Below are 23,223 nucleotides of genomic sequence, written 5' to 3'. Positions count from 1 at the left end.
GGAGGCACATTAAAGACGGTGTGTGTGTGTGTGTGTGTGTGTGTGTGTGTGTGAGTGCTGCTCTCTTTCCTTAAAATAAAAAAAAAAAAAATACAGACAATGTTTCTTTAAAAGTCTCCATCTGCAAATCCCATTAGATGTGCATATAAGGTTTCTGATGATTAATAGTTGCCTGCTAGGGTTTTGGTTGGAGGGGATCTTGTGTGTGCGGGTTAACCCCTCCCTCTCCTCTCTCACATTTCACTTCAGAAATTTGTCACTCTCTCCCCACCGCAGGATTTAAAAGTGTGTCCCAGCAGCCCTGGTCCAGCCCTCTGCAGGCATTTGCTCTGGGCTCCAGGACGAGCTCCTCCTCAGCTGGTGCGTCTGGGTTGGGACAGTGAAAATGTTTAGTGTCACTGGCGACAAATACACGTACAGGGGACCCCAGTAGGCAGGCTGGTGCATTGGAGGGGCAGGAGCAAGCCCAACATAGGTGTGTACACACACATAGGAGTAGCTGGCCACATATGTGTGTACTTTAAGGAAAGACTTTAGGTTTTTTTTTTTTTTTTTTTTTTTGGTTCCTGGGGTAAATTTTCTGTTGAACATTTTTCCCTCCTATTTAATTTTTTTTCTTTTGAGTTTTTAAAAATTTGAACATAAAAAGTATCAAATCTTTGAAAGGACCGAGGCGTGCAGCGGACAGCAGATGGATCCCGCGGCCAGCAGCTGCATGAGGAGCCTCCAGCCCCCAGCCCCTGTCTGGGGCTGCCTTCGAAACCCCCACTCAGAAGGCAGTGGGGCCTCAGGGCTACCCCACTACCCGCCCACCCCGTTCTCCTTCCACCAGAAACCAGACTTCCCGGCGACAGCAACGGCAGCGTACCCCGACTTCTCAGCCTCCTGCCTGGCAGCCACCCCACACAGCCTGCCTCAGGAGGAGCGCATCTTCACTGAGCAGCACCCCGCTTTCCCACAGTCCCCCAACTGGCACTTCCCTGTCTCAGAGGCCCGGCGCAGGCCCAACTCAGGCCTGGCAGGGGGTTCCAAGGAAACGGGGACCAGCAGCCTGGGCCTGCTGGACACCACAGGAGGCCCAGGCGAGGACTACGGGGTGTTTGGGAGCACTGCCAATGAGACAGAGAAGAAATCATCCAGGCGGAGAAAGGAGAGTTCAGGTAGGTGGCTCAGGAGCAGCTGATCATTCCTTTACTGTGTGACCTTGGGGAAGTTACTCACCCTCTCTGTGCCTAGATGCTCTGTCCATGAATTTCTGTCTAGCCTATCCAAATGCAGGAGACTGGACCAGTTACCTTTGGGGTTTCTTCCACTGAGAGTTCTAGGATTCTCTGGTGATGGGGACCGTGTCTGTGTCCCAGCACTCCTGGGCCCCAGGAAGGGTGTCCCAGTGAGAGAATAAAACAGGATCAGCAAGGATTTGGAGGACACGTGAAATGGATCCTCTGGGTGCAGCCTGGCGAGGGCTGGTGAGGGGCTTTCCTGAATCAGGTTGCCATTGAGTCGTGTTCCTCCCCACCATGCTTTGGCCAGCCCCAAGTGGTGCTAGAGCCACAGGGCTCGTTTACCAGGGAAGTCAGCTGAGATTAAGGCTCTGAGAGCTAAGACTGAAGCTGGGACCCTGGGTGGCCACCCAAAGCCAAGACCCTATGTGTCCAGGAGCCTAGAGGCAGAGAAGCAGGCCTGCAGCTGGATAGGAGAGTCCACGGGTGAGGGGGAGATGGAGGACTGAGGTTTGGGGTATCACCCTGCAGAGCTGGGCCATGTCCAGGCCAAGGGGACAACGTAGCATGCTGAGATCTGGCTGAGTCCCCGGGAACGCAGCCCCGCAAGGAGCTGTGAGGGATGGGCAACCTCCGAGAGAGTCAGGCAGCCAAGGGAGTCCGTGCTGGAGTCCCAGAGGCTGGAGGATGAGCTTGGCCTGTTTGTTAAGATTCCAGCTAAAACCCTTCTCTTCCCCAGGGTGGGGACCTGCTGTTTCCTCACCTCCCCACCAGGCCCTCCCTGGTTTCTCACACTGCCTGTTCACCTTTTGTCTGGTTCCTCGTCCCGGCCTTGTTCAGAACAAGGCAGTGCCCAAGCCTCCTGCCCACACTACCCTATTTTCCTTCTGACAGCTGCCCTCAGGGGCACGCCTGTCTGTCGGAGCTTGTAGAGGACCTTCCCGTGGGGCTAAGAAGGACAGGCCAGAAAAGAAGGGCACCAATCAACAGGTGGGAATGCTTTGTGCTTTGCTTTATCAGCACAGCTTTCCCAAGTTTCTGCTCTTAGCCAAGCCCAGGAATGCTCTAGGTGAATAAAGGGGTCTTACCCAAAAAAGCTCAAGCTGAGAGGAAGAAGAGGTCGGCAGAGGTGTGTCAGCAGTGGGATGTGCCCTGATGGGGAGGCTTAAGGTGCCATGGGATACCGACGTCAGCTCTTTTGAGTCCCACGGGTTTGGGAGATAGAGACCGCAGGTTTTATTAGTATCTCGATTCTCTCAATCTGCAAAATGAAAGACTGAAAGTTTGTGAGAACACAGAAAGAATGGGGTCAAAATAGAGTGAGCAGCTCATCTCCATTTGCCCAGGACTTTTCCAGTTTTAGCACTGAAAATCCTGTGTCCTGGGAAACCCCACGGTCCCAGGCAAACAGGAGAATGGGTCACCCTAGAAGTGAGCTCAAACCCCAGGCTTCAGGCCCCCGACGTCACACCCTTCAGTAGATTTCAAACGCAATCCTCATTTTGAAATGATGTTTGGTTTCCCTGCTTGAAGAAGCCCCTCAGTGAGCTCACAGTGGGTAACAGGAACCCTAGCAGCCCTTGCGGCTGCTAAATAGAGGGGCCCTTTAAACCTCCAGCCAATGAGATCCCCATCCCTGCAAACTAACTCATCCTACCCCAGGTAGGAAATGTGCTAAGGATGAGAAGGAACTCTCAGCGACTTGACTCTGAGCTGGGTTGAAGAGCTTTCCCCTTGGTGGCAGCACCCAGCACTGTGGCTCCTTCCTCTCTGCCACTTTCCAGGGAACTGAGAGCCAAGGGCATTGAAAAGGGATAGCAAAGCCAAGAGCCTGCTGGGCTCACGCAGAATCTTCCAGCATTCCGAGTCTCAGCAAAACCCAAATGCACCAGCTCTCTTTTTGGCAAGTGACCGATGGCCCTGCAATGCAGACAGAGCATTCACGCTAAGCAGCGGGCCACCCAGGAATACAGGGACACCCTCTGCTGAATGGCCTGCACACTTCAGAGTCAGACTTTGGTGGAGGGAGGTTCCCATCCGCAGAGGCCCTGGGCTTCCCTAAGGGTCCCCTCGGGAGCACCAGCAGCAGGTGAGGCAGGGCCCAGCGAGCTGACTCTCACTCATCCCTCTGTGATTGCAGACAAACTCGCTATTCAGCATGGAAATCTTTATTGCTCAGATGCTTGAGTCCTCCTTTGGAATTTAACTGAAGGGGAGGAAGGAGGCAAGAAATATCAGCTTCATAAGAGCCCAAAGAAGGGGGAAAGCGACCCAAGGCTCACAACCTACTCCAGGAATTTGGAATTTAGCTCAGAAAAGGGAAACCCATAGAGAGCTCCCCACCCAACCCTACCAATCCTGAGTCTGTAATTGGATCCTCTCTCTAAAATTGTGATATTTTGTTCATTATCAATTTTTGGCATTAATTTTGATTTTTACAAATATTGCCTTAAAATACATTTTGTTGTTGTTGTTGTTGTTGTTGAGATGGAGTCTCAATCTAACTCCCAGGCTGGAGTGCAGTGGTACAATCTCAGCTCATTGCAACCTCTGCCTCCTGGGTTCAAGCGATTCTCCTGCCTCAGCCTCCTGAGTAGCTGGGATTACATGCGTGTGCCACCACTCCCGGCTAATTTTTGCATTTTTAGTAGAGTCGGGGTTTCACCATGTTGGTCAGGATGGTCTTGAACTCCTGACCTCGTGATCAGCCCGCCTCAGCCTCTTAAAGTGCTGGGGTTACAGGCATGAGCTACCGAGCCCGGCCTGCCTTAAAATATTATTGTTCTTGATTACAGAGGGTTTGGGAGTGCCCTTGCATTTGGGCCTCCCCAAGTCCAGGCTGAGTGGTCCCTGGAAGGTTAACTATCATTGATCAGAAACTGTATTTTCCATAGTTCTTCCTGGCCAGACAGACAGGCTACAGTGTCATCATGGCAACTTTTGGCTGCATGACTTTGGAAAAGTTCTTAACTTCTTCCAGCCTTTGTTTCCCTAGCTGTAAAATGGGAATATAGCAGTAGCACCGTCTATAGAGTCTCTCTGTGAAGGTTAGATGCAGTGATCCATGAGATTAACTCTGTGCCTGGCACATAGTGAGAGTTCAATAATAGCAGCTGTGAATGGTATTAGGCCCATATTTCCTGAACCAGCCTTCAGAAGATAAGGTCTGACAAATATTTCTATATTTATGGGGATGGTGGAATTGAATATTTCAATTATGCTGTCTCAGAAATTCCTGAGTCTAGGGAAACTTTTGGCAATCATTTTGGTCCAGTTATCATCAGGAGCATGGAGCTCAGAGACCTGCTGGAGAGGTTGTGGGGTGAGTTGGGCCTGGCAAATGCACCCCATATTGAGAGGCTGAGAAGCCCCCAGAAATGGAAAGTTTGTTGCAAAAGGAATGTTCTCTGCTCTTCCTTCCTCCTCTGCCATCTTCTTCAACTGCTCCCTGCTCACTCCCAGTGGAATCTGGAGCTGATCTACTCAAAGAAATTATCAAGAAGGCAAGGGTTGGCCCTACACAGTGGCTCACGCCTGAAATCCCAGCACTTTGGGAGGCTGAGCTGGGCAGATCACCTGAGGCCAGGAGTTCAAGACCGGCCTGGCCAACATGGTGAAACCCTGTTCCTACTAAAAATACAAAAAAAAAAGAAAAAATTAGCCAGGCGTGGTGGCAGGCACCTGTAATCCCAGCTACTTGGGAGGCTGAGGCAGGAGAATAGCTTGAACTCAGGAGGTGGAGGTTGCAGTGAGCAGAGATCATGCCACTGCACTTCATTCAGCTTGGGTGACAGAGCGGGACTCCATCTGAAAGAAGGAAAGGAAAGAAAGAAAGAAAGAAAGCAAGCAGGGTCCCTGGCCCTTGGCACTTCCCCACCCTGGAGACAAGCGTGGTGTTATCTTACCCAAACCACTCCCAGCCCTAGGCCAATGGGGGTTAAAGACCCCTGCTGGCAGGGACAGCTGTGAGGCCACTGTTGTTTTCCCCCAAACTGTCCTTGCTACTGTGGTTGTCTTTAATTTATGGGAATGAGGGATTTTGCGGTAGTTTCCTGATGGGGTTCAAGGGAAGGTTGCATGTGATTAGAGTGACTACAGGTGAATCCGATAGCCCGCCTGGGAAAGCTGTGGTGCTAGAACTCAGCACTGCTCCCTCCTGCTCTCACGTCCTCACTCTGCTGAGACGTGCCTTTAATCAGACGTGATTTGTCTCATCCTTCTTCAGCTCCAACACGTGTGTTCCCAGAGCTGTCCTGCCCCAATTTCTCTTTGCAAGACCTGCTCTCTGCCTGCCCCTGCCCAACCACAAATTTGCCTAAGGTATAAAACTCCAGAAATAGGCCTCTCTCTCCTCTTCCCTCCTGATGCCGCTTTACAGGCCACCTCCCCACCCCAGTTCCCCTCCACTACCCTTGCCACAAAGCCACACCAGGGGACTGACCTTGCAAACATATCCTGCATTTTCTTCCCCCTCTCTGACTGTGCTCTGGTGGTTTCTCCTTGCTTAGAGTAGCCTCCCCTTCCCCATACTTCTGCCTGTTGAAATCCTACTTAAAAATCACCAGCTCAAAAACAACCCCTTCCAATAATATTTTTATCCTTCTTTTTCAAATATTTATAGCCACACTTGTATATAGCATGGTATCAAAGAAACCTACAGTTAAGAAGTTTCAAAGTCCAGTATCTGCTAGAGTCTGTGTTGATTTTCTCACTTTAGCTTGCAGTTGTTTCATAAAGCAACTCTTCTGAGGTTTCTTACCTGGGACATCTTATATTTGAAATCTCCTTTTTAAAAAATCGTGGTCAAATATACATAACATAAAAGTTACCATCTTAACAGTTTTTAAGTGACACAGTACAGTAGTTGTGCAATCGATTTCTAGGACTTTTAATCTTGTAAAACTGAAACTCTATATCCATTAAACAACCCCCCTTTTCCCCTCCCCCACCCCCTAGCAATCACCATTCTGCTTTCTGTTTCTAAGCGTTTGACTATTTCAGATACCTTATATAAGTGAAATAATGCAATATTTGTCATTTTTGTGACTGGCTTATTTCACGTAGCATAATGTCCTCAAGTGTCATCCAGGTTGTAGCAAGTGACAGGATTTTCTTCTTTTTTTTTTAGAAAGATGGGGCCTTGCTATGCTGCCCAGGCAGGTGATCAACTCTGGGCTTCTAGCAATCCTCCCACCGTGGCCTCCCAAAGTGTTGGAATTATAGGTGTGAGCCACTACACCTGACCTCCTCCTTTCTGAAGACAATAACATTCCATTGTATGGATATACCAAATTCATTCCTCCCTCCCTCCCTCCCTCCCTCCCTCCCTCCTTTCTTTCTTTCTTTTTCTTTCTTTCTTTCTTTTTGAAACAGAGTCTCACTCTGTTGCCACGTTGACAGTGCAGTGGTGCCATCTCAGCTCACTGCAACCTCTGCCTCCCGTGTTCAAGTGATTCTCCTGCCTCAGCCTCCCGAGTTGCTGGGACTATAGGCGCATGCCACCATGCCCAGCTAGTTTTTGTATTTTTAGTAGACACGGGGTTTCACCATGTTGGCCAGGATGGCCTCAATCTCGTGACCTCCTGATCTGCCCACCTCAGCCTCCCAAAGTGCTGGGATTACAGGTGTGAGCCACCGTGCTCGGCCACCAAATTTCTTTATCCATTCATCTGTTGATGAACATTTAGGTTGCTTCCACCTCTTGGCAACTGTGAATAATGCTGCAACGAACATGAGTGTGCAAATACCTCCTGGAGAGTGTATTTTCTTTCTCTTTCTTTTCTTGAGACTGAGTCTCGCTCTATTGCCCAGGCTGGAGTGCAGTGGCGTGATCTCAGCTCACTGCAACCTCCGCCTCCCGTGTTCAAGTGATTCTCCTGCCTCAGCCTCCCAGGTAGCTGGGACTACAGGCGCCTGCCACGACGCCTGGCTAATTTTTTGTGTTTTTAGTAGAGACGGGGTTTCACCGTGTTACCCAGGGTGGTCTTAATCTCCTGATCTCGTGATCCGCTGACCTTAGCCTCCCAAAGTGCTGGGATTACAGGTGAGTTACCACGCCAGGCCGGAGAGTGTATTTTCAGTTCTTTTGAGTGTATACCCAGAAGGGAAATTGCTACATCATGTAGTAATCATATTTTTAATTTTTCAAAAAAAATTTATTATTAATACAAAAAATAGAGACGGGGTCTCGCTATATTGGCGAGATTGGTCTTGAACTCTTGGCTTCAAACAATCCTCCTGCCTCAGTCTCCCAAAGTGCTAGAATTACCTGGTGTGAACCATTACACCTGGCCATATTTTAAATTTTTCCTTTTTCTTTTTTTTTTTTTTTTGAGACGGAGTCTCTCTCTGTCGCCCAGGCTGGAGTACAGTGGCGAGATCCCGGCTCACTGCAAGCTCCGCCTCCCAGGTTCACGCCATTCTCCTGCCTCAGCCTCCCAAGTAGCTGGGACTACAGGCACCCGCCGCCATGCCTGGCTAATTTTTTGCATTTTTAGTAGAGATGGGGTTTCACTGTGTTAGCCAGGATGGTCTCGATCTCCTGACCTCGTGATCCGCCCGCCTTCGCCTGCCAAAGTGCTGGGATTACAGGCATGAGCCACCGCACCTGGCCTTTCTTTTTTTTGAGACGGAGTCTTGCTGTCGCTCTAGCTGGAGTGCAATGGTGCACGATCACGGCTCACTGCAACGTCTGCCTCCTGGGTTCAAGCGATTCTCTTGCCACAGCCTCCCAAGCAGCTGGGATTACAGGCGTGCACCACCATGCCTGGCTAATTTTTGTATTTTTAGTAGAGAGGGGTTTGACCATGTTGGCCAGGCTGGTCTCGAACTCCTGACCTTAGGAGATCTGCCCACCTTGGCCTCCCAAAGTGCTGGGATTACAGGTATGGGCCCCTAATCTCCTCTTCTTATAAGGACATCAGGCAGATTGGATTGGGACCCACCCCAACAGTCTCATTTTAACTTAATCCCCTCTTTAAAGGCCCTATGTCCAAATACAGATACACTCTAAGGTACTGGGGTTAGGGCTTCAACATAGGATTGGGGAGGGAAGCACAATTCAGTCCATACAGGGACTGTATGAGGACAGGAACAAGGGACAAGGTTCAAGCTGTGGCACAGATCTTTCAGTTGAAAACCCCCTTAGTGAAAGCAGCACCTCAGATGTGTGCCCGACCCCAGAGCTTTCCTAGCTCAGGGTCCTGTCAGCTGGTAGAGATTTTCCACTGAGACAGGAAGTTGTTTCTGGCCACAAGCAGATACCTGAATTCCTATCTTACACCAACACGTACAGACATAAAAAGTGGAGGCAGTTGGCCAGGCATGGTGGCTCACACCTGTAATCCCAGCACTTTGGGAGGCCAAGGTGGAAGGATCATGAGCTCAAGAGATCAAAACCATCCTGGCCAAAATGGTGAAACCCTGTCTCTACTGAAAATACAAAAATTAGCTGGGCGTGGTGGCATGTGCCTGTTAGTCCCAGCTACTTGGGAGGCTGAGGCAGGAGAATCACTTGAACCTGGGAGGTGGAGGTTGCAGTGAGCCGGGATTGCGCCATTGCACTCCAGCCTGGGTGACAGAGCCAGACACCATCTCAAAAAAAAAAAAAAAAAAAAAAGAAAAAAAAACTTGGAGGCAGTTTTAGGAGTGAATCCCTAAAGATGGGGGCTGCTTGACAGAGGAAGGGAGAAAAGAGGCAAATGAGGCTGGGTGCGGTAGCTCACGCCTGTAATCCCAGCTCTTTGGGAAGCTGAGGTGGGTGGATCACTTGAGTTTCAGGAGTTTGAGACCCGCCTGGCCAACATAGTGAAACCCTGTCTCTACTGAAAATACAAAAATTAGCCGGGTGTGGTGGCTCATGCCTGTAGTCCCAGCTACTCAAGAGGCTGAAGCAGGAGAATGGAGTAAACCCGGGAGGCGGAGCTTGCAGTGAGCCAAGATCACGCTACTGCACTCCAGCCTGGGCGACAGAGTGAGACTCCGTCTCAAAAAAAAAAAAAAAAAAAGAATGCAATGGTAGAGATGAGAATGAAATAAGTGGACAACCCCAGTAAGTGTCACCTGGGTCACCAGAGTGATGCCAAGTCCCATACAAGTGACCTCTTGCCCACGCTCACCCCCTTGCTGGGCCACACGGCACAGTAATAGGAGGAAGGGTGGTCAGAGACTAAGGTCAAGTGCATTAACCAGGTAGGCCTGGTTCAGGTCCCTGATCCACAACTTCCTGGCTGTGTGGACGTGGGTGAATCCTAACCCTCCCTGAGTCCCAGTCTCCTCTGAGGAATGAGGATAGCAGTACCTGCTTCATAAGGTGGGTGGCTGTGGGACTAAATGACATCAGAGATGCAGAGTCCACAGCCAACACTTGGTAACCCCTAGGTCCAGTTTTCCCAAACCTGCAAATGAGCACCCCTCTTTCTTTAAAGTCCTCCCCTGATGCTAGCTGGCTGCACCAGGTTTCCCACGCTCAAAGACAGGCCAGAGTGTCCTGAGCTCTGCTGGAGTCTTTGCCTCCTGCCGTCAGCCGGGCCTGCCTGATACTGATGATGCTACTGGCCTAGGGTTGTGGCAGTGCTGGGTGGGGTGTGGTTTGAGGGGTGCACAGCTGCAGCAGCCCCTCTTGTCCCGAGTCCATACCCAGAACCCCCAGTGAGGAAGAAGTCTTGTGGTCCAGAGTGGCCAGCGTGGGAGCGGAGACAGCAATTCCACACTCAGCCAGTATCCCTCGAGGCATCCCTGGCCTCCTGGTTAGAGCTCCTGACCTCCTCTTCTGACAAGCAAAGAAAGCTCAGAGCCCAAAGCAGGACTCAGGCCTTGGCCACCATCTGAACTCAGAGGCTCCAGCACAAATCCCAGGCCTGGGCTTGCTCAGGCCCCTGATCAGGTACAGTCGGAAGCTCTGGAGAAAGTCCATTTCTGCTGAGGTAGCAGGATCCTGACCAATATCGAAGAGGGAAAGGTCCAATGAGCCCGTGAGCTGTAAGCAGGTCAGCCCAGGAGTTGCCTCAGCTCTGCTCCGCCACCCTCCCATGCTAGGGACTCAGGAGTCCTGCCCACTCACCTATTTCTCTGGCTTAAATAAATCAGGGGCACTTGGGCCCAGGGAGCGGGGGTAATTCAGAGGCAGAGAATCCTTTCTGCCTGAGAGGCAGGACTCACAGCCCCTGCAGACCTCCAGAACTGGCCCTTTTCCCCAACTCCCTCTCTGCCCATAACTTGGGCTTCTCACCCAGTTTGGTTCCCTGGCCTCTGGCCAGGACCCACCCCCATCCTTTTCAAGTTTTTTTTTGTTTGTTTTTTGCATGCAAAGGTAGAGGAACAGTGTGAGCAGTGGGCCTGGGTCTCAAGCCCACGCTTCCTTTGGTGACAGCTGAGGGTGACATATGGAACTTATAAACAAAACCCAGAACTACCAATGCCTCTCCCCATCCCCTCTTGAAACCTCCCCATCCGCTCTTGAAACCCTCACCAACCCACCCCACCTGGGACTCTCAGCAAAGACTACAGCACCAGGGTTTTTTTTTTTTTTTTTTTTCTTTTTTTGACGGAGTCTCGCTCTGTCACCCAGGCTGGAGTGCAGTGGTGCGATCTTGGCTCACTGCAAGCTCTGCCTCCTGGGTTCATGCCATTCTCCTGCCTCACCCTCCCGAGTAGCTGGGACTACAGGCACCCGCCACCACGCCTGGCAAGTTTTTTGTATTTTTAGGGGAGACAGGGTTTCACTGTATTAGCCAGGATGGTCTCGATCTCCTGACTTCATGATCCATCCGCCTCAGCCTCCCAAAGTGCTGAGATTACAGGAGTGAGCCACCGCGCCCGGCCAGCATTAGGCATTTTCATTCCAGAAGAACCTGCCTCTCTCCCATGAAACATTCCCTGAATTCCCTGGCCCCACTCCTGGGCTCCTCAGAGAGGCTGGAAGCCCTGCCCATGTCTCTTTAGGCACCTACAGCAGAGGAAAAGGGCCTGGACACGGGGGTGGGGCAGGGCTCAGTGAGAAAGTCAGGCCAACCCCAGGAAGCCAGGGAGATCCTGGATGTGAACATCCAACCAGTCTTGGGCTGGCTCCATCCAAGTCTTGTCTATTTCCATGGGCTTTGACTGCTCCTTCTGAGGCTGAAAGTAGGAGAGCTTACGAGGACATCAAAGTGTCTATGCTGTGACAGCGCAGGAAGCTACAGACACCATTTTCAGAGGATTTGCCAAGGTTTCACCTACTGATATCATGCTCCAAATATTCCCTTCTTCTTCCCTCTCTGGGGAGTCCCAGGGAGACAGATCTGAATGCAGACCCAGACAATGTCCCTAGGATAGGCACAGCTTCCATACTCATCCTCCCCCGAGGGCAGTGTGACATGAGGCTATAGCCCTAGACTGGTCTCAGGGGCCTTGGGCAAGTCATTTAGTCTCTGAGTCTTAATTGCTCATATGTTCAATGGGCTAATGTGTACCTTACCTACCTAATGGAATAATTAAGAGGATACAATAGGAGACAGCCCAATAGGGTGGAAACAGCTTCCTATCAAGAAAATCTGGGTTCTAGGCCCAATTCTGCCCCTAGCTTGCTGTGTGTCCTTACATGAGTTCCTTACCTTCTCTAGGCTCACCTATAAAATGAAAAGGTGACATTGATCATCTCTAAGTCCCTCCCACCTCTACTTTCTATGATTCTGTAGTATCTGTGAAAGCCTAAAAGAAGTTCTCTTTGGAGGAAAGAAATCCCTTGTCAACTGCAAAGTGCTATTTGAATATGAGGCATTTGGCCTCCTGTCTGGTTTGGATATGAATTTATGTAAATTGGTGCCCTCAGAGTTGGACTGTAGAGTACAGAACTCCAGAAAGGCATGTTCCACTGGGTCTGTCTGAACCTCCCCGTAGCTCTGATAAAGCTGTCTGCTCACTTTAGGAAGGCCTGCAAAATGTGGCAGCTACGTATGAAATAATTTGCCCTGGAGGGTGTGGAAGCTCATGGTGGAAACCGCAATCACACATACACTGTTTGCATTTCTCTGGGCAGTTGACTGTTCCCTCACAGCCCTGCTCCAGCAGAGGGTGAGGGTCATGCAGGGGCTGGGGCAGGGCAGTTCCTCCCTAACCACAGAGGCAGCCCACTGAGGGCCAGCATCCTCCCTCCGCAATCCCGGAAGAGGCAGCTGTGGCCCCCAAGGGAGAAGCAGTGCGGGAGGAGTGATGTGAATTGCCATGTGACACATCTAGGTGTTGTGCCTGGAATCGTGGGACTCCGAAGGCTGCAGCAATAGTGGCCTAGGCCAGGTGCAGTGGCTCATGCCTGTCATCTCAGCCCTCTGGGAGGCTGAGGCGGGTGGATCACCTGAGGTCAGGAGTTCAAGACCAGCCTGGGCAACATGGCGAAACTCCATCTCTACTAAAAATACAAAAATTAGCCTGGCGTGGTGGAGGGCGCCCATAATCCCAGCTACTCTGGAGGCTGAGGCAGGAGAATCGCTTGAACCCAGGAGGTAGAAGTTGCAATGAGCTGAGATCATGCCATTGTACTCCAGCCTGGGTGACCAGAGTGAGACTCACCGAAGAAAGAAGAAGAAGAAGAAAGAAGGAAGAAGAAAAGAAAAGAAGAAGAAGAAGGAAGCAGCAGCAGCAGCAGCAGTTGAAAGGCCAGACATTTAAAAGATAACCCTTTCACACAGGTCTGGAGATGCGGTGCCTTAAGGAGCATAGTGCTCTAACTGTGCCCATGAGTCATCTCAGATATAATCTCCAACAGAACTCCTTCTGATGGTTCTCGTGAACAGAGCTTCAGTGACATGCCAGGCACTGCACTAGGTGTTAACGCCTGCTATCCAGCTCATGTTACTTCTCAGCCTGATAAGCACAGCAGGTGTAGCTATTCTTGCTTTGCAAATGAGGAAATTGAAGCTCCAAGAACCTAAAGGACTTGCCCAAGGTCCAAAAGCTCTTCCTCAGTGCCTCACTCACCTACGAGTGCTAAGGCCCAGGTTCACCAACAGGTCCTCCTACACTTCTGCATATATAACTTCCCTCCACACAGCTCGAGGCAGGGAGAGAGAAACGGCCCAGCAGAGCCCTGATTGTTGAGCCACAGGAAGGCTGGGGAGGGCTTTGGGACAGAGCATACAGTAAGACCTCAGATCTGACTGAAGGGAAGAACTAGGAGCTGAGACAAGAATATGTGAAGTTGGAAGAGCCTCAGACTTCATCAAGGCTAGGGGTTCCCAACAGAAGAGAGAGTAGGGAGTGTAGGGCATCAGGGCTTATGTCCTGGGAAGGAACTCTGACACCAGCTCCATGGCAGAAATAGAATCCAGTCTAATGCCATACTTCTACACATGGGGAAACTGAGGCCCACAGAGGCGAGGAAGGCTCCCTAACAAACCTGTACTATCCTACTATCCTGGGAACAGACCATCCTGGGAAGGATGAGTTACTTTCCTTCTTTTTTGTTGTTTTTTTTTTTTTGTTTTTGTTTTTTGAGACGGAGTTTCACTCTATTGCCTAGGATGGAGTGATGGAGTGCAGTGGCGCCATCTCGGCTCACTGCAAGCTGCACCTCCCAGGTTCACGCCATTCTCCTGCCTCAGCCTCCTGAGTAGCTGGGACTACAGGCGCCCATGGCCATGCCCAGCTAATTTTTTGTATTTTTAGTAGAGACGGTGTTTCACCGTGTTAGCCAGGATGGTCTCTATCTCCTGACCTTGTGATCCACCCGCCTCGGCCTCCCAAAGTGCTGGGATTACAAGCGTGAGCCACCACGCCTGGCCTAGCAAGAGTTACTTTCATATGGCAGGGTGCACAGGAACTATGCCCATGAGCAGGGTGACCGAACAGCTCCCAGAAACGGCATACAAGTGCTCTTAGTGTTTCCATCTTGATGAATATATTGCAGTTTGTAATACTGTTGCAGAACAAAGAGAGCCATAACTTCCACTTCAACTTTCTTTTTTTTTTTTTTTTTTTTTTGAGACGGAGTCTCACTCTGTTGCCCAGGCTGGAGTGCAGTGGCCAGATCTCAGCTGACTGCAAGCTCCGCCTCCCGGGTTCATGCCATTCTCCTGCCTCAGCCTCCGCACTTCAACTTTCATAGCTTGCTTCCCATACTTCTGGTCCCTTCATCATTTCCAACAGTGGTGAACGTTGATCCCACTCTGGAAGCTGACAAGGGACAACCGCTCTCCCAGAGCCAATATCCATCCCACCCACCGTTAGTAGGTATTGCCCCCAGGTTCACACAGGGGGTTAGCTGAGACCCTCAGTTCTCACCCTGGCTGCTTCTTCCTGTTTCCTCTGCCCCAGAGGCTAAATCAGGACACTGACAGACAGGAAAGGAGAGGTGGCCAGGGATGGGGCATAGCTTGGCTGGCAGTGGTCAGCTGCCCTGCCCACACAACCAGGCCAAGACCAGCTCCAAAAGGGTCCTCTCCTGCTTTTCCCTTTTCTCTCTAGGGAGGACTATGTGCAGAACTGGGGCGGGGAAAATTGTTTTGGGGGACACCATGGGGCACCTGTGCACACCTAAGCAGACCTTGGAGGGTAGGTGTGGGTAGCAAACAGGATAGTGCCCCCAGGACCTCTGGAAGTGGTGACAAGCCGAGCAGCCATGGTCCAGCTCCAGGACCCAATCTGGGCCAGCCAGCCAGGAGACAGTGGAGAGCCTTGCCTCTAATCAGATGGATCTGGGTTCAAATCTCCCTTCTGTCACCTAAAAGCTGCCAGGCACACTGGGCAAGTTCCTGGGCCTGTCTGAGGCTGCCTCCGCTGTATAACAAGATGATTTAGCAAATACTTAGCAAGTACTTTTTCCTCTTCTCTCTAGGAGAATTATGTGCAGAACTGGTTGGGGGCGGGGTGGGGGGGACAGTTGTGCCAGATACAGAAGCAACTATGGCTAGATGCTAGAGTGAGAAAAAGTGTTTCCCTGGGGAGACAGCTATTAATCAAATTATCACACAAACCCAGGTAAGAGTGCTAAAAGGGGTAAGAACAGTATTCACTCATAGGCTGCTGTGTGGTGAGGTTAAAGCTGCGGATGCCTCTGGGCACACTCAGAAGCCTTCAAGAACTGCAGCTGTTTCTATCCCAGCCCTTCAGTGTCATCTCGTGGAGCTGATAAATTGGAGAATACATTTGTCCAGCATTTTTGGATTTTTTTTTTTTTTTTTTTTTTTTTTTTTTTGAGGCGGAGTCTCGCTCTGTCGCCCGGACTGGAGTGCAGTGGCCAGATCTCAGCTCACTGCAAGCTCAGCCTCCCGGGTTCCCGCCATTCTCCTGCCTCAGCCTCCCGAGTAGCTGGGACTACAGGCGCCCGCCACCTCGCCCGGCTAGTTTTTGTATTTTTAGTAGAGACGGGGTTTCACCGTGTTAGCCAGGATGGACTCGATCTCCTGACCTCGTGATCCGCCCGTCTCGGCCTCCCAAAGTGCTGGGATTACAGGCTTGAGCCACCGCGCCCGGCCTCTTTTTTTTTTTTTTTTTTTTTTTGAGAGGGAGTTTTGTTCTTGTTGCCCAGGCTGGAGAGCAATGGCGCAGTCTCCGCTCACTGCAACCTCCGGCTTCCAGGTTCTAGCGATTCTCCTGCCTCAGCCTCCCGAGTAGCTGGGATTACAGGCATGCGCCACCAAGCCGGGCTAATTTTTTTGTTTGTTTGTATTTTTAGTAGAGACGGTGTTTCTCCGTGTTGGTCAGGCTGGTCACGAACTCCTGACTTCAGGTGATCCGCCTGCCTCAGCTTCCCAAAGTGCTGGGATTACAGGCGTGAGCCACTGCGCCTGGCTCTTTGTTTGTTTGTTTTTAAGACGGATTCTCACTCTGTCACCCAGGCTGGAGTGCAGTGGCGAGCAATCTCGGCTCACTGCAACCTCCGCCTTCCGGGTTCAAGTGATTCTCCTGCCTCAGCCTCCAGAGTAGCTGGGATTACAGGCGCCCGTCACCACGCCCGGCTAATTTTTGTATTTTTAGTAGAGAGGGGGTTTCGCCATGTTGCCCAGGCTGCTCTTGAACTCCTGACCTCAGGTGACCCGCCTGCCTCGGCCTCCCAAAGTGCTGGGATTACAGGCGTGAGCCACCGTGCCTGGCCACTTTTCAATTTTAATAGCATTTTGCACACACATATTAACTCGTTCAGTCTTCCAATAACCCTAGGAGGTAGGTGAAATTGTTTTCCTCAATTTCTTAATGAGGAGACCGACACCCAGAGAGGTTAAGTGATTTCCTCAAAGTCTCCAGCATGGAGATTCAGGATTCAAGCCTCTGCGCAAGTCCTCTGGGCTGTCCACTCCCCGCAACCGTGGAAAGGAAGGGCTGGGAAACACTGAGCCTCGGGACAGCAGGAGATTGGGAAACCAGTCCCCGACCGCGCCCGTCGTTTAAGCCCGGGTTTCCTGCCTCTCTCCAGGCCCGCGGGCCGGGCTGTGCTACGGGAAGCTCGTCATTCGCTCGTGAACGACCCTCCCGGGCCTGCTGCCAGGAGGGGGCGCGGGACTGGCGGCGGCCAAGGCCGGAGGGCTCCTCGGGGACCCCGGCCCGGGGCTGCGCGTCCTTCCCTCCAGCCCACGCTCCCGCTTCCGGAGGGGTCTGGACCTGCCTTCTCCGGCCTGGAGCTAGAGGCCGCCAGGCAGGCAGCCCGAGCCGGGAACTCGGCTTCCTGCCCTGCTTCCCGGGCGCGCCCCGCGGGCGGCCAACCCGGATCCGACGCGGACCCCCGGGCCAGGGCGCCACGACACCCCTGACCCGGGCACCGGGACTATCAGGCCCCTCCCCCGCTTTCTCGGGTTCCCGGACGGCGGCACCCACTCCCCTTCCATCCCTCGGCGGGGGCCGGGGACGCGCAGCGCGAGGTGGGCCGGGCCAGGTGCCCAAATCACTTTACCGCGCGCCTACTGCTCGAGAGCCGCCCAGCCCGAGGCAGACGGGCGCGGAGGCGGAGGACGCGGAAACTGAAATACAAAGGGATTGAGTGGAAAGCAATAGAGGGAGGTGCGGGGAGGGGAACCAGCTAGGCTCAAAGTTCCAAAGCGGATCGCCGGGTTAATGTGGGGTTCCTGCCTCGCCGCCCACTCCCAATGCGGCTGCTTAGCCAACTGCATAGGCGGCTTCTCTGCATTACACTAGCTGGTCTGAATTCCCCAGCCCAGCCGCCCAGGTAGCTTAGACCCGGCCTCTGAAAACACCGGATCCCTCTTTCCAACACTCGTTGCCAGCAAGGCAGAGATGGGTCTTTCAGGGAGCAGGAAGTTGGGGCTCAGGTTTCGGTAAACACCTCACTCGGAGCCACGGTCTCCGTGTCTATAAAATGAGGACAATGGGCCAGGCGCGGTGGCTCATGCCTGTAATCCCAGCATTTTGGGAGGCCGAGGTGGGCGGATCACGAGGTCAGGAGATAGAGACCATCCTGGCTAACACGGTGAAACCCCGTCTTTACTAAAAATACAAAAAAAAAAAAAAAAAAAAAAAAATTAGCTGGGCATGGTGGCAAGCGCCTGTAGTCCCAGCTACTCGGGAGGCTGAGGCAGAAGTATGACGTGAACCCGAGAGGCGGAGCTTGCAGTGAGCCGAGATCGCGCCACTGCACCCCAGCCTGGGCTACAGAGCGAGACTCCGTCTCAAAAACAACAAAAAAAGGAGGACGATGAAGCGAACGACTTTTAAATGTTAAAGCCCCGCACGCTTGGCTCCTGCAGCCGTTCCCTGGCCATGTGGCATGCATCGCGAGTTAATTGTGTAGGTGTGTGGTCTTCTTCCCACCTCCTCTCCACCCACCACCTCCATTCATTAAAGTGAAGGTAGAGCTGCCTCCCACCTGTCTGCTCAAGAGATAACCATGCAGCCCCTTTTATTTGTTCAGGACTTTATCGTTTGTAAGCCCTTCCTACATTTTTTTTTTTTTTTCCAAGACGGAGTCTTGCTCTGTCGCCCAGGCTGGAGTGCAATGGTGTGATCTCGGCTCACTGCAGCCTCCGCCTCCTGGGTTCAAGCGATTCTCCTGTCTCAGCCTCCCAAGAAGTTGGGATTACAGGCGCGTGTCACCATGCTCAGCTAACTTTTTGTGTTTTTAGTAGAGATGGGGTTTCACCATGTTGACCAGGCTGGTCTCGAACTCCTGACCTCGTGATCTGCCCACCTTGGCCTCCCAAATTGTTAGGATTACAGGCGTGAGCCACCGCGCCCGGCCCCTACATATTTTTCATTTGAACAGTATGTGTGTGTCAAATTGCCTGAATTTGATTCTTGTCTTCCACACCCCCAGCTGAATAAACTTGGAACAATTTGCTTAACTTCTCTGTGTTCATTTTCTGGTGGATAAAGTGAGACTAATACTAGAACCACTTGGTTGGGCTATTGAGGATTAAGAGGCTAATATACGTCAGGTACAGCACCTGGCACAGAGTGTGTCCCCTGACCCTGTTGGCAGTTATGACTGAGCCCCACTGAATCTAACATGCAGCCTCCTTCAGAGGGGTCCAGATGGTTTTCCAGATTTGGCCCTCTGGGGCAGATTCTGATTCGGTAGGTAGGTATGGGGCAGGCCTGAGATCCTTCAGATCTGAACAGCTCCCTGGTGCTGCTGATGCTTCTGGCACCCAGGCACTCCTTTGAGTGGTGAGGTCTTAGAGCAGCGGACTTGACGGTGCACCAGAGGCATCTGGACGGTTTGCAAAAATAGACTGCTGAGCGCCATCCCCAGAGTTTCTGACTTAGTAGGTCTGGAGTGAGACTAGGATTTGCATTCCTAACAATCTCTCAAGTAATGCTGATGCTGCTGGTCTGAGGACCATAGTTTGAGGCTTTATTTTAGAGCATCTCACCCCTCAAGCTTATGGCCACCAGTAATGTCATGCTGGGGGGTGGGCTGGGGAGTAGAGATCATTAAACAGCCAAGAGTAGCTTCTTGTGCTCTGGGAATAAAAGAAAATTCAGGGAGGAGGGGCAGGGGACAGCAAAAAACAAACAAACAAACAAAAAACACCTTCCCAGTTCTAATATGGGTAAGACACCAGAAGGAATAAAAAGGACAGTAGCTTTTTTCTCAGCATCCTGTAAAATTAAGGGGGACTGGGAAAGACTGCCTAGTTGCTCAAGGGCAAAAGAAAGGGAATGGAATCTCCTTCAGCCCATGTCTTCCTGTTTTGGGGTCCTCTCTCCCCAGACAACCAGGAGAACAGAGGGAAGCCGGAGGGCAGCAGCAAGGCCCGCAAGGAGAGGACGGCCTTCACCAAGGAGCAGCTGCGAGAGCTGGAGGCGGAATTTGCCCATCATAACTACCTGACTCGGCTCCGCAGATATGAGATCGCGGTAAACCTGGACCTCTCTGAGCGCCAGGTGCGCCCCCAGCGGCCCCTCGTCTTCTTTGCTCTCTCATCTCCCTCCCTTCCCTCCTTTCCCATCACCCCTCCCTGCACCTTCTCCTTTTTCTTCCTCCAGCCAGTCCAGTGGTTTTCAACTGTGGCCGTACCTGAGAATAGCCTGGGGAGTTTTGGGTTTTTCTGTTTTTTGTTTTTTGTCTTTTGAGACGGAGTCTCGCTCTGTCACCCAGGCTGGAGTGCAGTGGTGCGTTCTCAGCTCACTGTAACCTCCACCTCCTGGCTTCAAGAAATTTTCCTGCCTTAGCCTCCCGAGTAGCTGGGACTACGGGCATGTGCCATCACGCCTGGCTAATTTTTGTCTTTTTTTTTTTTTAGTAGAGGCGGGGTTTCACAATGTTGACCAGGATGGTCTCAAACTCCTGACCTCAGGTGATCCACCCTCCTCAGCCTCCTAAAGTGCTGGGATTACAGGCGTGAGCCACCGTGCCCAGCCCTTGGGGAGATTTTAATAGTGCTGATGTCTGGGCTCTACCCCTAGGGATGATTTTAATTGGCCTGGGATGGGATACAGGCCTCAGAATTTTTCAAAGACCCCCTAGGTGATTCTCATATGCAGCTAGGTTGGGAGCTCTGGTCTGGCTATTCCCAAACTTGAGTATATGTTGGAATCCTCTAAGGCACTTGTTCAAAATATGGATTCCAGAGGTCTGGAGAGAGATTTTACCATAATGAGTGGGCCTGAGAATCTGTATTTCTAGTACGTTCTCTAGGTGATCTGGATATGCAGCTGGTTCCTGGGCACACTTTGAGAAAAACATCCCTGGCCCTTTGTTTTGGACTTTCCCTTGAGCCACCCCACACCCCCACACCCAGGCTCTGATATGGAATAACAGTAATAATAACAGTAATATTTGATAGCAGATTTCAGTTGACAGAGCGCTCTGCCAGAGGGCTGGATTTTTAATCAGAAGACTTAGATTCAAGTCCTGCCTCTTTCACTTCTCCTAGCCCTGGGACCTCTGGGTCTCCATCTGTAAAATGGGATCATAATCCTGCAGGTAATACTCAAGCTCAGATGAGAAAATGTGCTGACCAGAGCTATCTAAACCAAAAAGTGCTCTATACATGTGCCTAAGGATAAGGCTGATGACCTCTACTCCCAGACCCTTGAGGAATGGAGGTAGGGGGCAGGGGGACCTGGCACAGGCGGGGCAGGGCATGTGAAGAGGGTGGGGCTAATGCAGAGTGCTTTTAGAACATGTTCCCCTGTCTGGGGCTTTATCCCAAGACACAAGACAGACCTCTGGGCAGATTGGTGTGTCCTCTCTTTGGTCTTAGTCCCTGGGGCGTTTGAGGGAGTAGGAGAGTGGTAAGTGATGGTTTCAAGCTAGGGTCCTTGGAGTTACACCCTGGCTAGCCTGAGCATTGACATGGGGAGGAGGTCACACCAGCCCTGGAGTGCCCAGGCTCCTTTGCTTCCTCCCCTAGGTCAAAGTGTGGTTCCAGAACCGAAGGATGAAGTGGAAGCGTGTGAAGGGAGGTCAGCCCATCTCCCCCAATGGGCAGGACCCCGAGGATGGGGACTCTGCAGCCTCTCCAAGTTCAGAGTGAGATTCTGTGTGGAGGAAAAATGACTAAGGACTGAGCCCTCTACCCAACTACCCCCACTCCAATCCCACCTTTACCCTCTTCCTTCCCCAGCCAGGGCAGCCTCTCCACATCTTTCACTGACTCTTGGATATGAAACTGCCCAGCATTCCTGGGAGTCTTAGAGTTTTCCAGGAAGTTCTATCCAACCTCTTAGCAGCCTCTTCCCTAGGGCCTTTGCTCCCACACTCTCATGGAATCAGACAGAGATCCTACCAGGCCGGATGAATCTGGAAACAGCTTCAGAGACACTGCTTCTCAGGGTCTCTTGGCTGCCACCCATGCCTCCTCCTACTGCCGTTCTCCTGTGTCAGCCAGGCCTCCTTCTGGTCTGGACACCACCTGGCCTGGTGGGAGAGACGCTTTGGAACCAGCTGGCGACTCGGATAGTAAATGCTTCAAAAGGAAGGAAATGATGGAATCACACGCTCTTGCCCACCTTCCTCTGTGAGCTGTACATCTGAGGCTTTGGGGCCCCTTAGTTGTCCCCAAACCCGAAGAAAAATCAGAATGTGGAGAGTCAAGGACAGCAACTCAGCTGCTACAAGCCAGAAACCCATCACTGTCTCCAAATTTGTTGGCTAAGTGGGGACACTTCTAAGCACTGACTAGAGAAGACAGAAAAATAGCCTCATGTAGGTTTCTGTGTCCCCATATAGGCCCGTCCACACAGGCTTGACTGGGTGGACAAGAATGAACCCATGACAGCACCTGCTGCTTCAAAATCAAAATCAATTTTGGGATATAGCAGAGGCTGTTGGGCTGTGCTCCAGAGAAAAGGAGCAGCTACTCCCTTTAAATCCACGATTTGTGGATTGAAAACTTCTCCAGATGCCCAGTTGCTGGGCTGAACAACTATGGGCTGGAAACAACGTAGAGGCTGGAAAGTGTCCCCTACATTCTGGAGGGGAGGGGAGATAATAAGGAGGGCTCGGATGAGGGCCTGGAGATGCAGAACCCTGGCGTAGAAGGTTCTCTAGCTACAGTGTCCTGTGACTGCAAAAGGGGACAAGAAAATCCCTCTTCCTCCATGGCATGGATTTAAGCTCTTGCTGTGTGTTCTATAAATGCTGTTATTGTGGGAGGAAATGCTAGGTTTTTGTGTGTGGACTGCCCAGATCTCAGCCAGGTCTTCTGGAGATGGCACTTGAGGACTGCTGGCCAAACAGCATGAGGGACTGAAGCCCTGGCTGCCTCAGCGCTCTGTCTTCCAACACCAGCTGGTGTTGCAGAGGGAGGTCAACGCGAGTTTGGATCTCTTGTATGCAGATGTAATCATTCACATGTAACCCCACCTCTCCACCCCAAAAAGGGCAAGAGCTGTGGAAAATGATTGCCAAATGAGATGGCTGGTTAGAGCATGATTTTTTCTAAAGCATACTTTCATATATTTTCTTAAGATTACATCAAACTAATTGTGCAAGGTCAATTCACTTTGTAAGAAAACTCTTAGAGAAATAAAATCAATAAAAAGCAAAGTTCCCAGGCCTTTTTCTTTGCAGAGCGAACAACCACAGCTCTTGTGTGCAACCTTCTGATTGACCAGCCAATGTCTAGAAGCAAGAGAAAAAGGGAAGAAATGATCTAGACAGAGCTGTCCCCCTTTAGTTTTTCAAAAGGTAGGTACCAAATATAATTGTTGCCAAAAAAATTTTTTTTCTCCCATGCAAATGCATGGTCTTCATTTCTCATTGTAAAAGTTTAGCTTTCAGTTTCCCTAAACTATGACCTATCAAATAGTCAATGTTTTGTAAACGAAAGATGAACTCTTTTGTTAATAGAGGAATCTTGACCACAAAGTAACTATTCCTAATGTTTAAATTCAAAGTTTGGAGATTTTCTTTTTCAAGGTAGAAAAGTGTATATTAATAGTAGTAAAAAATGACATAAGAAAAAATATCCCATATTCTCTGTCTTTTTTTTTTTTTTTTTTTTGAGACAGAGTTTCGCTCTTGTTGCCCAGGCTGGGACGCAATGTCACCATCTTGACACACTGTAACCTCCACCTCCTGGGTTCAAGTGATTCTCCTGCCTCAGCCTCCTGAGTAGCTAGAATT

The 23,223-nt window shown here is 51.1% G+C and overlaps 1 protein-coding gene across 3 annotated transcripts; it reads left to right on the top strand.

The window, feature by feature from the left end:
• The first annotated feature begins 282 nt into the window (after positions 1-282).
• MEOX1 (mesenchyme homeobox 1) lies at positions 283-22,644 on the top strand. 3 transcript variants are annotated; one of them, XM_030922518.1, is made up of 4 exons: positions 318-360; positions 667-1,160; positions 19,363-19,535; positions 21,008-22,644. In XM_030922518.1, the coding sequence occupies exons 2-4, from the start codon at positions 692-694 to the stop codon at positions 21,128-21,130; spliced, it is 765 nt and encodes a 254-aa protein (XP_030778378.1). In that variant the 5' UTR covers positions 318-360; positions 667-691; the 3' UTR covers positions 21,131-22,644. The 3 variants fall into 3 exon arrangements, with proteins under 3 accessions (XP_030778379.1, XP_010374537.1, XP_030778378.1); XM_030922519.1 differs by lacking the exon at positions 21,008-22,644 and adding an exon at positions 20,528-20,646 and having other exon boundaries at positions 283-1,160; XM_010376235.2 differs by lacking the exon at positions 19,363-19,535 and having other exon boundaries at positions 283-1,160.
• The last annotated feature ends 579 nt before the right edge of the window (positions 22,645-23,223 follow it).

The sequence above is a fragment of the Rhinopithecus roxellana genome, chromosome 19, assembly GCF_007565055.1.
Source record: "Rhinopithecus roxellana isolate Shanxi Qingling chromosome 19, ASM756505v1, whole genome shotgun sequence".
Classification (NCBI taxonomy): Eukaryota; Metazoa; Chordata; class Mammalia; order Primates; family Cercopithecidae; genus Rhinopithecus; species Rhinopithecus roxellana.
This window is presented reverse-complemented; position numbering and strand designations above follow the sequence as displayed.

Bases quoted from the DNA above. Each gene is read 5' to 3' on its own strand.
- MEOX1 (XM_030922518.1), top strand. From the start codon at position 692: ATGGATCCCGCGGCCAGCAGCTGCATGAGGAGCCTCCAGCCCCCAGCC. The intron at 1,161-19,362 runs GTAGGTGGCTCA...CTCTCTCCCCAG, and splicing joins GCGGAGAAAGGAGAGTTCAG to ACAACCAGGAGAACAGAGGG. The intron at 19,536-21,007 runs GTGCGCCCCCAG...TTCCTCCCCTAG, and splicing joins TGGACCTCTCTGAGCGCCAG to GTCAAAGTGTGGTTCCAGAA.